The 14,707-nt window shown below is 42.0% G+C and overlaps 1 protein-coding gene across 4 annotated transcripts in view; it reads left to right on the top strand.

The window, feature by feature from the left end:
* The window catches only part of COL15A1 (collagen type XV alpha 1 chain), a 638,286-nt gene that overhangs the window by 151,534 nt on the left and 472,045 nt on the right, over positions 1-14,707 (top strand). For all 4 annotated transcript variants that reach the window (XM_066579143.1, XM_066579144.1, XM_066579146.1 and 1 more), the window contains exon 4: positions 3,395-3,469. In XM_066579143.1, coding sequence (XP_066435240.1) covers positions 3,395-3,469 — 75 coding nt within the window. The remainder of the gene's footprint in view (positions 1-3,394; positions 3,470-14,707) is intronic.

Genomic DNA, 14,707 nt, shown 5'->3' with positions numbered 1-14,707 from the left:
AAATGACTGATGTGTATAATGCAGAATGTATTGATTACATGCAAAATGCCTGAAAGTGTTCGCAGCCTAAGCCAAGGAGACAATTGAGACCCCTGGACTAAAGCTATACAGTACCTACACAATAACGCCAGCTTGTAACTATTACCTTTTGTTGCTCAGGAAGCAATATAGGCCTGACAGTAAATGCTTCAGGCAGAATTACGAATAACTTTGTGCCCTCCTCCACAATACTTTCCTATCTGCATCATCCCATAGGGAGACCCCAGATACCTGATATACGTGGGGAGCTGGGAGGATAAAGTGCTGACTTGCCACGGTGGCACTAACCATGCTCCTTTCCAGAGGGACACACTCAGCCAAGGCCAGAGTAGCACTGCAGTCCACCTAAAACACCCCTAAGATAGGGAATGACACACCAAACTGGATAACAGGGGTTGTAGTTGTCACGCGTGACGCCACTGTTCCTGCATCTGCCGGTATGACCCTTGGGGGATACGAAATGCAGCCACAGAAAGTTCTTTAGTACTATGGGTCTCTGGGAATGGTCAGAGCCCGGTATTAAAGGGGTTGTCTCGCGAAATCAAGTGGGTCTATACACTTCTGTATGGCCATATTAATGCACTTTGTAATATACATCGTGCATTAAATATGAGCCATACAGAAGTTATTCACTTACCTGCTCTGTTGCTAGCGTCCCCGTCGCCATAGTTCCGTCTAATTTCGGTGTCTTCTTGCCTTTTTAGACGCGCTTGCGCAGATCCGTCTTCTCCCTTCTCCCTTCGGCTCCGCTCGGCAGCATCGGCATTTTGGCTCCGCCCCCTTGTACGCATCATCGCGTAGCTCCGCCCCGTCATGTGCCGATTCCAGCCAATCAGGAGGCTGGAACCGGCACACATCATGGGGCGGAGCTACGCGATGATGCGTACAAGGGGGCGGAGCCAAAATGCCGATGCTGCCGAGCGGAGCCGAAGGGAGAAGAAGGGAGAAGACGGATCTGCGCAAGCGCGTCTAAAAAGGCAAGAAAACACCGAAATTAGACGGAACCATGGCGACGGGGACGCTAGCAACGGAGCAGGTAAGTGAATAACTTCTGTATGGCTCATAATTAATGCACAATGTACATTACAAAGTGCATTAATATGGCCATACAGAAGTGCATAACCCCACTTGCTGCCGCGAGACAACCCCTTTAACTTTACTTGCATAATAATAAGTGGAACAATACAAGGCAGTTCAATAAAAGACTTCACAGTGCAGGTAGATGAACAGATTTCAGACATTATAAACTTGCAGTACCTCCACATGGCTCTTCTAAACTTAAAGATGCACATGTGTGAACAGAGATTATTGACTCGCAGTACCTCCACCCTGGAGACTCTTGGATGTGACAAATATAGGATGTACCTCTACACGGTGATCCAGACTTCAGACGGCCATGTAGGAAAAAAAGAAAAGATAGTTCCTCTGCACTGGCCTTAAATAAACACAGATTAGAACTAAGATTCATTCATTTTCTTTCTCTCTCTCTCCCTGTCTCTCTCTCTCTCTTTACATCCAGTTCACAAGCAAAGCGGGAAATCTCTCCTCTTCTTTCATTCTTCGACACATGAGGGCTGAAGGTGCCCTCATGTCTGGACCTCCTGCACAGCAACACTCCTGAAGACATGGACCCTTTCATTTACTTTCATCAACTCTCTCATACACATGAGATGTCAGACTTGATACATTTACATGAAGGCTTTGGATTTTATCAAACATCTAGGCCTTATGTCCACTGGCAAAAACGAATTGCGGATTCCGGTGCGGATTTACACTGCGGAATCCGCATTCAATTTTGCCCATAGGGATCCATTGGCCATCCGCGGGCAATTAAATTGTAATTTGCACCCGTGGATGGCATTTTAATGGATTTGGTTTTCTCCCGCACGTGAGAGAAAATGCAGCATGCGCTATTTTCTGCAGGTCTCCCGCAGGCTTCCATAGAAGCCTATGGAAGCCGTCTGGTCCCGTGGTACACCCGCAGGTGAATTTTTGCTCTCTGGCGCGGGAGAGCAGGAGTTCAAAAAGGAAAAAAAAAGTGCACGGCGCATGCGCCGGGCAGGGAGAAAGATCCGGCCGCGACAGACAGGAACCCGCAGCATCCGGACAGGTAAGAAAAATCTATTTTCAGGCCTCATGTCCCCGGGAAAGGAGGGTCCCACTGCGGGATTCTGCATGGAGAATCCGCGCGGGCCCGAATTTCCTAGTGGACATGAGGCCTAACCTCACAAGTGCTGCAGCCTTGCAACATACATACTGGAAATGACAAGACAGCTTTGCACAGTGCATCAGCGCAAGACATACATGTATGACATTTATGGAGGGGACCAGGATGAAGTACTGGGTGACTACACTATCCACATAACATTGTCTAAAGATTTGCTCAATAGCTATCGCCACAATAGTGCCCAATATTGATAAATGGACCCTACTTCACTAACAGGAACTCACATGCCATTCAGCAGCTACTTAAATGTAGCTTACAGATTAAATATATGAAATCAAAGCTGAACGATGGAGACCCACAAGACATATGTGGTTGGTGCCTACAGTTCTTCCATCATATTCACAGAGATACAGAATGTGAGACTATTTAAACTATAGGTGGCATGGGACACCTTTTATGTGACGTTGCCAACTCTTACTCTGTTCTTTCAAATTATGGTTCTGAGAATGATTTTCAGGAGACTCTCAATGCATATAATGGTATTCATTACCTGAGGAACTGCACTGTTGCCGCCATCCTTTACGTGCAAACACTGCAGTCCTTTACAGTCCTTGCGCAGCTCGCCACAATCTGCAAATCACACAACATCCAACCTCAGTGAATGTCTTGCGGTCTCAGGGTCCTGGCAACTCGCGAGACACCTCACCAACCCAGTAAATTAATGTAATAACAGCACGAGGTCGCTGGGCTACACAGCAGTCTTTGGTAGCATGATGTGTTACAGGAAATGTGAGTTTACGAAAACAGTTTACATTAGGCTACGTGTCCACAGGCGTTGCGTTATCCCACAGCAGATCTCCGCCGGGGAAGCTGCCGCCCGGGAGCAGGAGCCATAGATAGGCTCACCGCGGAGAATCGCAGCACTTCACAGCACTAGGATTCTCCACTAGTGGACCGGGGGAGGGGGTGGGGGGGCTGCGCTTTCCATAGCAACGCTATAGAAAGCGTGCACTGTGGTCCCCACAGCCGGATTATCGCCGCTAGTAACGCAATGCAATAACGCCGGTGGACAGGCTGCCCAAGTGTGTAAATAAAGTCCTTTATTTCCATGATCTATACGGAGCGCATATAATTGGTATTCAAAATCTACAGTGCAACAGACTAACTTTATTTTCCCTTTTTCTGTAGGGCTCTATTCAACAATTATCATTGAAGCCAAACCCAAGAGCAGCTGAGGATCAATGTGAAGATGATGATCCAGATGTAAGTTTTCAAAGCACCAGCAGGGCATGCAAGATTAGATCTAAATTTTAATTTTGAATAATGATTCTAGTTAACAATTTGCCAAAAAAATGCAGGATATAGAAATGAATAATTATGTCCAGTTCCGTCCGGTCAGGAAATGTAAAGTTCTAATACTAGCATTTTTTTTTTCTTTGCATTTTGTGTAAATGTGCATTTAAGGGCAGAAAACACTGGGAAATAACACAAAAGAATCAGTAAAATTTCACACAGTTCATTGATAATGGAGGGATTGCGCATGTTCAAATAGAGCAGTGTCTTTTCTATGTGCGTTCATGAAATGTGTGCACAAAAAAAACATTCGAGATTGAACCCATTGAAGTATCTGCACCAAAATCTGCCCAACATAGCACAGATGTTGATCTGCATTAAAATCTGAGCCAAATGATGCTGATCTTCACTTGGATTTTCATACAGGTTTTTCCGCTATGGGAAATCAACAACAAATCTGTTGCTTAAGAACTTATCCTTAGGACTCAGTTACACGGGCGTTTATATGCGCGTAAAAACGTTCACACTACACGCGTCCAAAAAACGTGTGATCATGTCCTTTGCCACCCATTTGTTCTATCTTCTGTAGGTGCAATTTTTTTTCCTTTTTTTTTTTTTTTAAGTCACGCGCATGTGACTGACCCCTCACAGAGCATGTGTGTCCATCGGCACTCACCTCATTAGATGAACTCCACAGAATGTCATTTTATGTAACTAAGAGTCAGAACTCTTCACTGAAACATTTTTAGGATCTATGCAATGAATATATTTCACGGTGGCACGACCCCTTTAAACTGCAGCATGTCTTCAGGTCTGTGACCTTAAGATGACATAGTCTCTTTGAAAAACAATGTCATTATTATGGCCTTTTGCATTTTCGGCATAATTTTACAGCATTCCATATGTTTAATGTAAATAAATAAAAAATATTGTATTCTTAACGTGAAACGTATTTTCCTCAAGTGTTACTTTTTATTTGAAAAACAAGCACAAAATGTTGGACTGGAATACGAAATAGAAGATAAATGTATGGGAGGCAAAAGTTGTAGTCACAATAGGAGCGTGGTGCCAGAGTGGGTCCACGTAAGCTAATACTTAACATAATTATCTATTTATACTTAGGACTGTAACAAGGGTGCACTCTAATATATAAAACTAGCTGATATACCTGGCTTTGTCCGAGTTAATTTGATACAGGTGTTTATGTGTTGTTTGCATGGAAAATTTTATGAAGTCATGGTTACTTTAGAGTAACCGAGGAATAAAATATGTATACACTTAGAGGAGTGTTCGATTCTACTCAGGCTGCATGTACTAAGGTCCCTCTGCAGAATGTATATACAGTGGATCAGACAGCGCCAACGGATACTACACCGACTTCAGACGTGCTTTATCTCCTATCCTCCGTGCAGGAGGAGAGCTGCAAAGACAATGAGGGGGGACTCTCACCAGGAGAGTGAGCCCCCAATAAAAACAAACAGCAGGGTTTCAGTAAAAAAAGCTATGCGCTCGTGAAGATTACAACAAGTCAAGCGGAGTTTAAACAATCTCCGTCCTGTGGAGGACGGAAAAAAGGAAATGAAATAGAATAGAAAGGCACTTACTCAAAAGGAGGGGGGTGTATAAAACAAGAAGCCCCCTCCTCTAAGTGCTGACTCCTCTGGGTCCTCTTAGTCGCCGATGGAATTGGCAGGAAGCAAGATGGTTTCTTCGGTTTTATTTGTATAAAAGCAAATTTACAAAGAGGCAACGCGTTTCGGTGCAGCATGCACCTTTCTCAAGCCTATGTATACATCAGTATAAAACACACATTTACTCACATTTATAGGTCTCTAGATAGTGCTTTCGTTTTGTGTGTGACTCCATTTTCTGGGTGGATCTGTGTAGATCTAGAGGGAGGAGACTTAGCTGATAGGTCCATATGTGTCCCATGTTTAATGTGACAAAGGAATTCCAACATCAAACTTCATAAAAAATAGAAAACAGAAAACTATATTATCAGATCTGGCAAGAAATCAACAAATAGTTATAAAGAAAGCAGACAAAGGGGGAGCCATTGTTATCATGAACAAGGAATACTATGAGTCCGAAGCAAGAAGAATCCTTAGCGACGTTGAATACTATACAGAACTCAAAGAGAACCCCTTAATGAAAATTCTAACGGAACTCCATGACCTAATGGAAGACGCTCTAACAAGAAAATGTATAACAAAAGAAGAAAAGAACTACATCTGCGTGAAAGAACCAGAAACACCTTATTTCTATTTCTTACCAAAAATACACAAGAATCGACAAAACCCCCCCGGACGACCCATCATTGCTGGCATGAACTCCGCAACAAGTGCACTCTCTGAATATATAGACCATCAACTACAACGGTTAGTAATCAAACTACCTGCTTATTTAAAGGATACTAAAGATTTTTTATTCAACCTAAAAAAAGTCAACTGGCAATCCAATTACATCTTATGCACACTGGATGTAACAGCACTATATTCAAACATTCCGCATGACAAAGGCATTTCAGCTGTGAACCACTTTTTAACAAAGGACCCTCTGATGCCAGAAAAACAAAAAGATTTTATTCTCCGTGCGATCAAATTCATCTTAAATAACAATTACTTCACACACAATAATAAAATCTACAAACAAAAAAAGGGAACCGCGATGGGGACGAAATTTGCGCCAGCTTACGCAAATTTATTTATGGGAGCCTTTGAAGAGAAAATTCATGAATCTGAAATCCTATTCTATCGACGCTTTATCGATGACATCTTTTTGATATGGGGCGGGAAAGAGGAAGACCTAAACGAATTTATACAAGAATTGAACCATAACGAATGGGGGTTGAAGTTCACAAGTACGATTAGTAAGGACAAAGCATTTTTTTTGGACATTGAAGTCTATATAGAAGATGGGAAAATACACACTAAAACCTTCTTTAAACCCACAGATACTAACAGTTATCTCAAATACAACAGTTGTCACGCAAAGAGTTGGAAAAACAACATCCCTTACGGGCAATTTATTAGACTTCGGAGAAACTGCACGAAAATAGGAGACTTCAAGGACCAATCAGCAATTCTAAAAAAACGTTTCAAGGAGAAGAACTACCCAACCCCCCTCATTGATACAGCTTACAAGAAAGCCCTCAGTTCAGAACCAACGACAGAACAAATTAATAAAACAACAAACAAGGAAAAGGAAGAAGGTAAAGAAGGATCCAAAAAGAACCCAGATTCGTTCAAATCTGGCTTCATAACGAAATATAACACACAACATACGAATATACGCAAAATACTTCTTAAAAACTGGAATATCTTACAAGAAGATCCATTCCTCAAGAAAAGAATCACTGATAGACCACTAATAATTTTTCGCAAGAACAAAACAATTAAGGACCTAATAGCCCCATCCCGACCAAAACAAGGAGAAATTAACAAGGAAATATCCACGAGGAATATCACCATGAAGCCCATTAAGGGTGCATACAAATGTGGACTGACAAGATGCAAATGTTGCACATCTATCATCAATGGTAAAAAAGAAATCCCACTGCCTCAATCCGGAAAAGAACATGCACTGAAATCCCTGATGACCTGTAGCACAAACTATGTCATTTACCTTCTGGAATGCCCATGCGGCCTTAAATACATCGGTCGCACGATTAATGCCCTCCGAATACGCATAAATAGACACAGAAACAACATCCTCAAAGGCTTCGAAAAACACAGTGTTTCCCGTCATTTCAAATTAATACACAATATGGACCCCACAGGACTGAAAGTCACCCCAGTAGAAACAATAAAACCAGGTCTATTCTCTCTTCTAAAAAGAAGAGAAATGTACTGGATATTTAAAATGCAGACACTATTCCCACAGGGGCTCAACGAAGCACTTGAAAAAAACTTCTAAATACACATATGGGTAAAGACGTTTCTTTCTGCTAGCTAATGTACATAACACAGAATATAATTTATTCCAAAAAACATATATGATATTACATGCTTTTTAACAATGAATGAGTTTTTTTATGGGAAATTTATTAAGCTATATATCTATATTTATTTCATTTACTTTTTTATATTTATGCGTATTTATACCTTACGAGATGCTACAGAACAAAAACAATCCACTGTTTGTTTCCCTGTATAAAATATAAGAAACAGAATGTATATGTATTTTTAATCTGAGGACTGTATAAAATAGTGCAAAAGCTAACACACACTTTCCCTACTAAAAACAGCCATTATATTGCATCGTTTCCATGGAGCTAGAGAATGACACCATAGCATTCTACTACAGTCACATGACCGCTCTCCATAACAACATAAGAAGCTCAGACGCCTACACATGATCAGGTGACTCACATTACAGGCGTTACGCCTATCCAACGTGACCCCATCATTGATCCATCGGTTCTCCCAGGATGACGCGGCACGCAAGTACAGCGTGACCGCGTCATCATATCATGTGACCACATCGCAAATCCATCGGCTTTTCCGGGATGACGCGGCACGCACTGACAGCGCGACCGCGTCATTAGGTCATGTGACCACATTATTACTCCGTCGGCTCTCCCGGGAAATGCGGCACGCACTAAAAGTGCGACCGCGTCATAGGGTCATGTGACCACATTACTAACCCATCGGCCTCCCCATGATGACGCGGCACGCACTGACAGCGCGACCGCGTCATCAGACAAAGTGACCAATCACCTTGTGTGATGACGTGGAACGCTATAGCAGCGTCACCACGCAACTGAAAGTGAAAATTAAACACATAGTGCCACGTAGCACATCCGGGGAACCCAGCCACGTCACATACTAGAGGAGTCAGCACTTAGAGGAGGGGGCTTCTTGTTTTATACACCCCCCTCCTTTTGAGTAAGTGCCTTTCTATTCTATTTCATTTCCTTTTTTCCGTCCTCCACAGGACGGAGATTGTTTAAACTCCGCTTGACTTGTTGTAATCTTCACGAGCGCATAGCTTTTTTTACTGGAACCCCTCTGCAGAATGTGCTACCCTTCCCAATCTCCTCACTTAGGACCTAAAGAATGCTTGCACCAAATTTCATGCTTCTACGACACTGGGAAGTTACATTAAATATGGGTGCATTTACTTTTGCAATTAGCATTGAATAATTGAGTTGTGACCCCTATAATTATCCTATTTAGGACCTTAAGAATGCTCATGCGAAATTTCACACTTCTACAACACTGGGAAGTTACATCACATAAGATACACTTACTATTGCAATTAGCATTGAATAATCGGATTATGACCCCTTTTACTTTTCCTATTTTCCTATTTAGGACTTAAAGAATGCTTGTGCCAAATCTCATGTTTGTACGAAACTGGGAAGTTAGAGAATTAGCAGTGAGTCAGTCAATGAGTGCTTTCACACACATATTATATATATATATATGTGTGTGTATATATATATATAAATATATATATAAATATATGTATAAATATATATATATATATATATATATATATATATATGGTCATCTATTATACTCAGGATTGTAACAAGTGTGTGCTCTAATAACTATATATAGATATATCGTTAATACAGAGATCTCCCATCATCTATTATACCCCAGGACTGTAACAAGGGGGTGCTCTAATAACTGTATATAACTATATCAGGGGTCAGTACAGATATCTCTCCCATCATCTATTATACCCAGAACTGTAACAAGGGTGCGACCTAATAACTATGTATAGATATATCAGGGGTCAGTACAGATCACGGGGCGATCTCTCATCATACAGCGAGAGCACAGACTGTTTATTACAGCCGACACCCGTCGGCAACAGCTTCAATCACCAGCTTAACTGATTAGAGCTATTAACCCTTTAAATGCCACTTATAATTCTAACAGCGGCATTTAAATCCTCCGAACATTGATTAGTTCGCAGGGAGCAGTGCAGGTGTCATGGCAGCTGAGGGCCTTCTGAGAGGCTCCAGGGCTTTTTGGCAGAATGCCTATCAAGCCATCCCCGTGAGGTGGCTTGATAGACTGCCTGCCCCATAACCGTATGATGTAATGCAATGACATCACATTATAATGCAGGAGTGATCAAAGTATCACTGGTTGTGGTCCCCTAAGGGGTTAAAAAAAAAGTAAAAAATAAGAACAATAAAGTTTTACTAATTATTAAAAAAATTAAAGTAAACGTTAAAAAAACCTTTTGCCATATTTACAATAAAAGAATCTAAATAATAAAACAATAATCTATCAAAGTCATCCCGCATTATGTATGTTCAGTCCTCCCTATGAGTGGAGCATAAGTAGACAGGCAGATAACCTTCCCTGCAACACAATGATGATGGAGCAATGTCAGCTTTCAACTTTACTGCAAGGTAGAGGTAAAACTGTAGAACAAAGAAAATAATGCACTTAGGAATGTACACTAACATAGCAGGACAAAGAATACATTACATACATGTGAAAAGACAGGAAGCATGTAATACAGCCATGAGAGATGGTAAGCGTGCATGCGGATACACTAGGACACATACTATACTATCTGAATAACACACATAGGACTAGAAACTATAGAAGTAGTATAATCATGGAACTGCAAATATATATACACAGGATGCTAAGAGTAGGACATCAGGTAGAAGTTATCACATACCGACCATGCCGCTGTGAGCCTGGATAATAAAGGTTTGCAGAGGGTCTCTAGAGCAGTCCAGACATGGAGGGAATGTGCCAGAAAATGGCTACTGTGGGCTGAGCTGATGACGTCACTGAGGTCATGGGTAAAGATACAGAATCCCTCAGAGGGCAAAATAGACTGAGGCTCAGTATATAAATGCCCACTAGATGGAGCCCTAACAGAAAGTCTATCTAGTAATGCCAGAAATAAAGCAATACCATATACCTCATACAGTACAGACAATCTTACTGAACAGAGACTGCCAAAGGCATGACACTCCCTGTCTGGTAACCCAAGGTTACCACATTAAGACCTCTTCATTGAGAGTAATAAAATTAGTTTAGTAACAGGTCTGAAGAAGAGTTTAGGCTCATTTTGTCTGCACAATTTGACTTCCACCTTTCTGACTTTCCCGTCTTCACTAGGAAAAACCTTGGTTATGAGTCCCATAGGCCATTCGTTTCTTTTTGACTGAGAGTCCTTGACAAGAACAACATTGCCAACTTCCATGTTGGGTTTACTGGAATGCCACTTATTCCTCGTCTGTAAAATTGAGATGTATTGTTTCCTCCACTTTTCCCAAAACACATTTGCCAAGCTTTGTACCAGTCTCCATTGACACTTGTACAAGTCTTTAGAATCAAACTCACCAGCAGGAGCTGTAATTGCATCGAACTTTTGCGTGAGTAGAGTAGAAGGAGTAAGCAAAGGAGGGTCATCTGGATCTCTGGATATTGGCATTAATGGTCTCGCATTTATGATAGCTACTACTTCAGCCTTAAGAGTTGTGAGGGTCTCATGGGTGAGTCTTGAAGTGCCCTGATGGAGGAATATTGAATCGAGGATCCTACGTGCTATGCCGATCATACGCTCCCATGAGCCGCCCATGTGAGAAGAATGTGGAGGGTTAAATGACCATGTGCAACCTTGGTCCGCAAGATATCTTCCTACATGGTCGCTGTCAAATGTTTGAGGGAATATTCAACTCTTTACACGCTCCAATGAAATTGGTACCTCTATCAGAACGGAATTGTTTGACTGGACCTCTAATAGAAATGAAGCGTCCTAATGCATTTATGAAGCTGGATGTGTCCAAAGACTCGGTAACTTCTATATGCACTGCCCTGATACTCATACAAGTGAATAGGACAGCCCAGCGTTTGCTGTTTGCTTCGCCTCCTCTAGTGCGTCGCGTGGTGACAGACCATGGGCCAAACACGTCGAGCCCAACATTTGTGAATGGTGGTTCAGTGCTGAGTCGGTCAGAAGGGAGATTAGCCATTTTCTGCGACTGAAACGTACCACGGAGTTTCCGATATGTAACACATCTGAAAATGACATTACTCACAAGCCTTTTGGCTCCAACTATCCAAAATCCAGCTGTACATAGAGCTCCCTCAGTGAACAAACGTCCCTGGTATTTAGTCTGTTCATGGTAATGCCGCACAAGTAGAGACGTAACATGATCGTTAGGGAGTATTATAGGATGGCACTCATTACTATTAAGCTGTGCATTTGAGACACGTCCTCCAACTCTCAACAGTCCATTAGCATCTATATATGGGTCAAGTTTCCTGAGGGAACTATCTTTAGGCACATTCTTTTGAATTTGGAGTGATTCTAGTTTTCTTGCGTAAAGTTCATCCACTGTATAGCCCTTTGGACAGCGGTGCCAACCTCTGCAATGACTTAATCTTGCTGGCGTGGCTCTGAATCTGGCTATATGAATTAAGCAACTTACAGCGCAGTTTAGTGACTTCCAAGTTGAGAACCTGTTAAAACGTTTAGATCCCAGCTGTTTGCTAGAAAGTGTCGTAATGAGCGTGGAAACTTGAGGGCGAACCTCTGCATCGGAATCTGGGTCTAGCAGTTCGTAGGTGCCTTTCTTGTGAGTGTCCAGTACTGGTTGTTTGGAATTTGATTACATTTTATCAGTTTAGGTAGAGGCAGGGATGTTTCACCATCCATGGATTCTATTTGAAAACCAGTAGCTCTTCTTCCAGCTTCTTCAGTCACGCCTGTGCAAGTGAATATGGAGAGCTATGTCTTTCAATGTTGAAGATGTCGAAGAAAGTAGAGCTGGCAAGGGACCTGTTGCTTTGATCGTCAAAAATGGTATACAACCTTACAGACATTTCTGTGTCCAATTGGATAAACTTTAACAAGACAAATCTTAGAGCAGGATCTCTGAGGCCCTCCCCACAGACTTGGGTACACTGGGGTGACACTTCAGGAAGTACTGTGACTTTCTCCTCCCCGCCATGCTCTGTAGCCTGGTCTGAAGGCGTGAGAGTCCATGGGGCGGCCTCGGGATGTAAGGACGTGGTGTGCTCCTTACTATGACATTCTGAACACTCGATGTTTGCTGTACAGTCTTTCGCCCGATGAGATGTTGAGGCACAACACTTGTAGCAAATTTGTTTTTCCTTGAGAAAGGCTTTCTGGTCTTAAGAGGTTTTTCCCTGAATCCTCTACATTTCTGCAATGGGTGGGGCTTCTTATGTAGAGGGCACTCTTTGCAAGGGTCTCTTGTTGAGGGATACACAGCAGATATGCTGGTTTTGTGTACTGCAACAGGTGTAGCTTTCGGGTTACGAAGTGAAGCAGGTTTGTTAGTTCTGGTGTAAGCGGTTGCAAATGTTGAGAAGTCAAAACTTGGGTCGTTCCTAGTCTTTGATTGTTGGCGTATGAAATCCACAAAAAAGGAGAATGGAGGGAATGAGACGTCATGCTGTTTGTACTTGGAGCCTTGAGTAATCCACTTTTCTTGTAGACTGTAAGGTAATTTCTGTACAATGGGGTTGACACCACGTGCTGTGTCTAAAAATGCGAGACCTTGCAAGTCTCCCTCACCTTTAGCAACTTCGAGTTCCATCAGCAGATCACTTAATTCTCTCAGCTTCTGAAATCCTTTATTGGGAATCTTAGGAAAATCCTCAATCCTTTTGAAGAGTGCGTTTTCTACCACTTCTGGTGAGCCATAAAACTCCTCCAGTCTTTCCCATATCATTTTTAGTCCTGGCTACTGTGGGCTGAGCTGATGATGTCACTGAGGTCATGGGTAAAAGATGCAGAATCCCTCAGAGGACAAAATAGACTGAGGCTCAGTATATAAATGCCCACTAGATGGAGCCCTAACAGAAAGTCTATCTAGTAATGCCAGAAATAAAGCAATACCATATACCTCATACAGTACAGACAATCTTACTGAACAGAGACTGCCAAAGGCATGACAATGTACATCATCATAAAAAAAATAAAAAACACCAGAAATGCGTTTTTTGGTCACCCTGTCTTCAAAAAAAAAAATGCAATAAAAAGTGTCATATGTATTCTAAAATGGTATCAACAGAAACTACATGATGTCCCGCAAAAAATGAGCCCTACTATGTTTATTGAAACATTTTTTAAAAATTGTGCGCAGAAGATAGTGGCAGAAAGTAATTTTATATATATTAAAAAATATATAAAAGTAGTACAGCAAAAAAAAACTATATAAGTTTGGTATCGTAGCAATTGTACTAACCCATAGAATATTATGTCATTTGTGATGCAGTTTATGCGCCCTAGAAACAAGACGCACTGAAAGATTGCGGAATGGTTTTTTTCCCCTTCATTTTACTCCACTTAGAATTTTTTTTAAGTTTTTTTCCTTACATTATATGGTACATTAAATAGTACCATTGAAAAATACAACTCGTCCCGTAAAAAACATGACTTCATACAGCGACGTCAATTGATATTGGGGGAAAAAAGGGGGAATATAGGTCCAAACCTACCTTTTCTTGTGCGTAGTAATAAAGCGTAAGAATCACGATCGTAAAAGGCCTCATGTCCACGGGCTGGTCGGATTCCGTGAGCAGGAGCCCGAAGCAGAATCCCACCCTGCCCACGGCCAAGGATATTATTTTACCTGTTCTGGGTCTGTTCTACTCTCTTGTGCATGGTGGATGTGTTATGGTGCGTCGGCGCACATGCGCAGTAGGAGTTTTTCTTTTTCAAACTCCTGATTTCCCGCTGAATCCACAACATTTCTGCAATATCAGCTGCGAGTGGGCCGCGGATAGGATGGCTTTCATTGACTTCAAAGGAAGCCATCAGTGCGGATCCGCAGAAAAATGGCGCATGCTGTGCTTTGTTTTGTGGACCAAAGCACCCGCAAAACAAATCTACATGCTTAAATTATTTTGTGTGCGCCCATGATTCCCTATGGGCGGCTTGATTTGCGGATCTCCCGCGTTGGTGTTCCGTGCGGGTTCCGCAAATCAAACTCGCCCATGGTCATAAGGCCAAAGCGAAACTATTGAAATCAATGGTTTCATTTCATCTCGTTATGTGGCTATGAGTTTCATGGCCGCATAATGGGACAAAAACACACCAAACTGCACTAAGGGCGGACTCACGTGGACATATTTGCGCACGCAAAATTTGCGGACACAATATGCAGAGAATAGAAGCTATTGATTTCAGTGGGTTCTTTCTCATCAGGCATTTTTACACATGCATTTTGCCCAAGAAAAAACACGTGCTCTA

Source organism: Eleutherodactylus coqui, chromosome 9 (assembly GCF_035609145.1).
Source record: "Eleutherodactylus coqui strain aEleCoq1 chromosome 9, aEleCoq1.hap1, whole genome shotgun sequence".
Taxonomy (NCBI): domain Eukaryota; kingdom Metazoa; phylum Chordata; class Amphibia; order Anura; family Eleutherodactylidae; genus Eleutherodactylus; species Eleutherodactylus coqui.
Note: the sequence above shows the minus strand (reverse complement) of the source record. Positions and strands in the feature narration are given on the sequence as shown.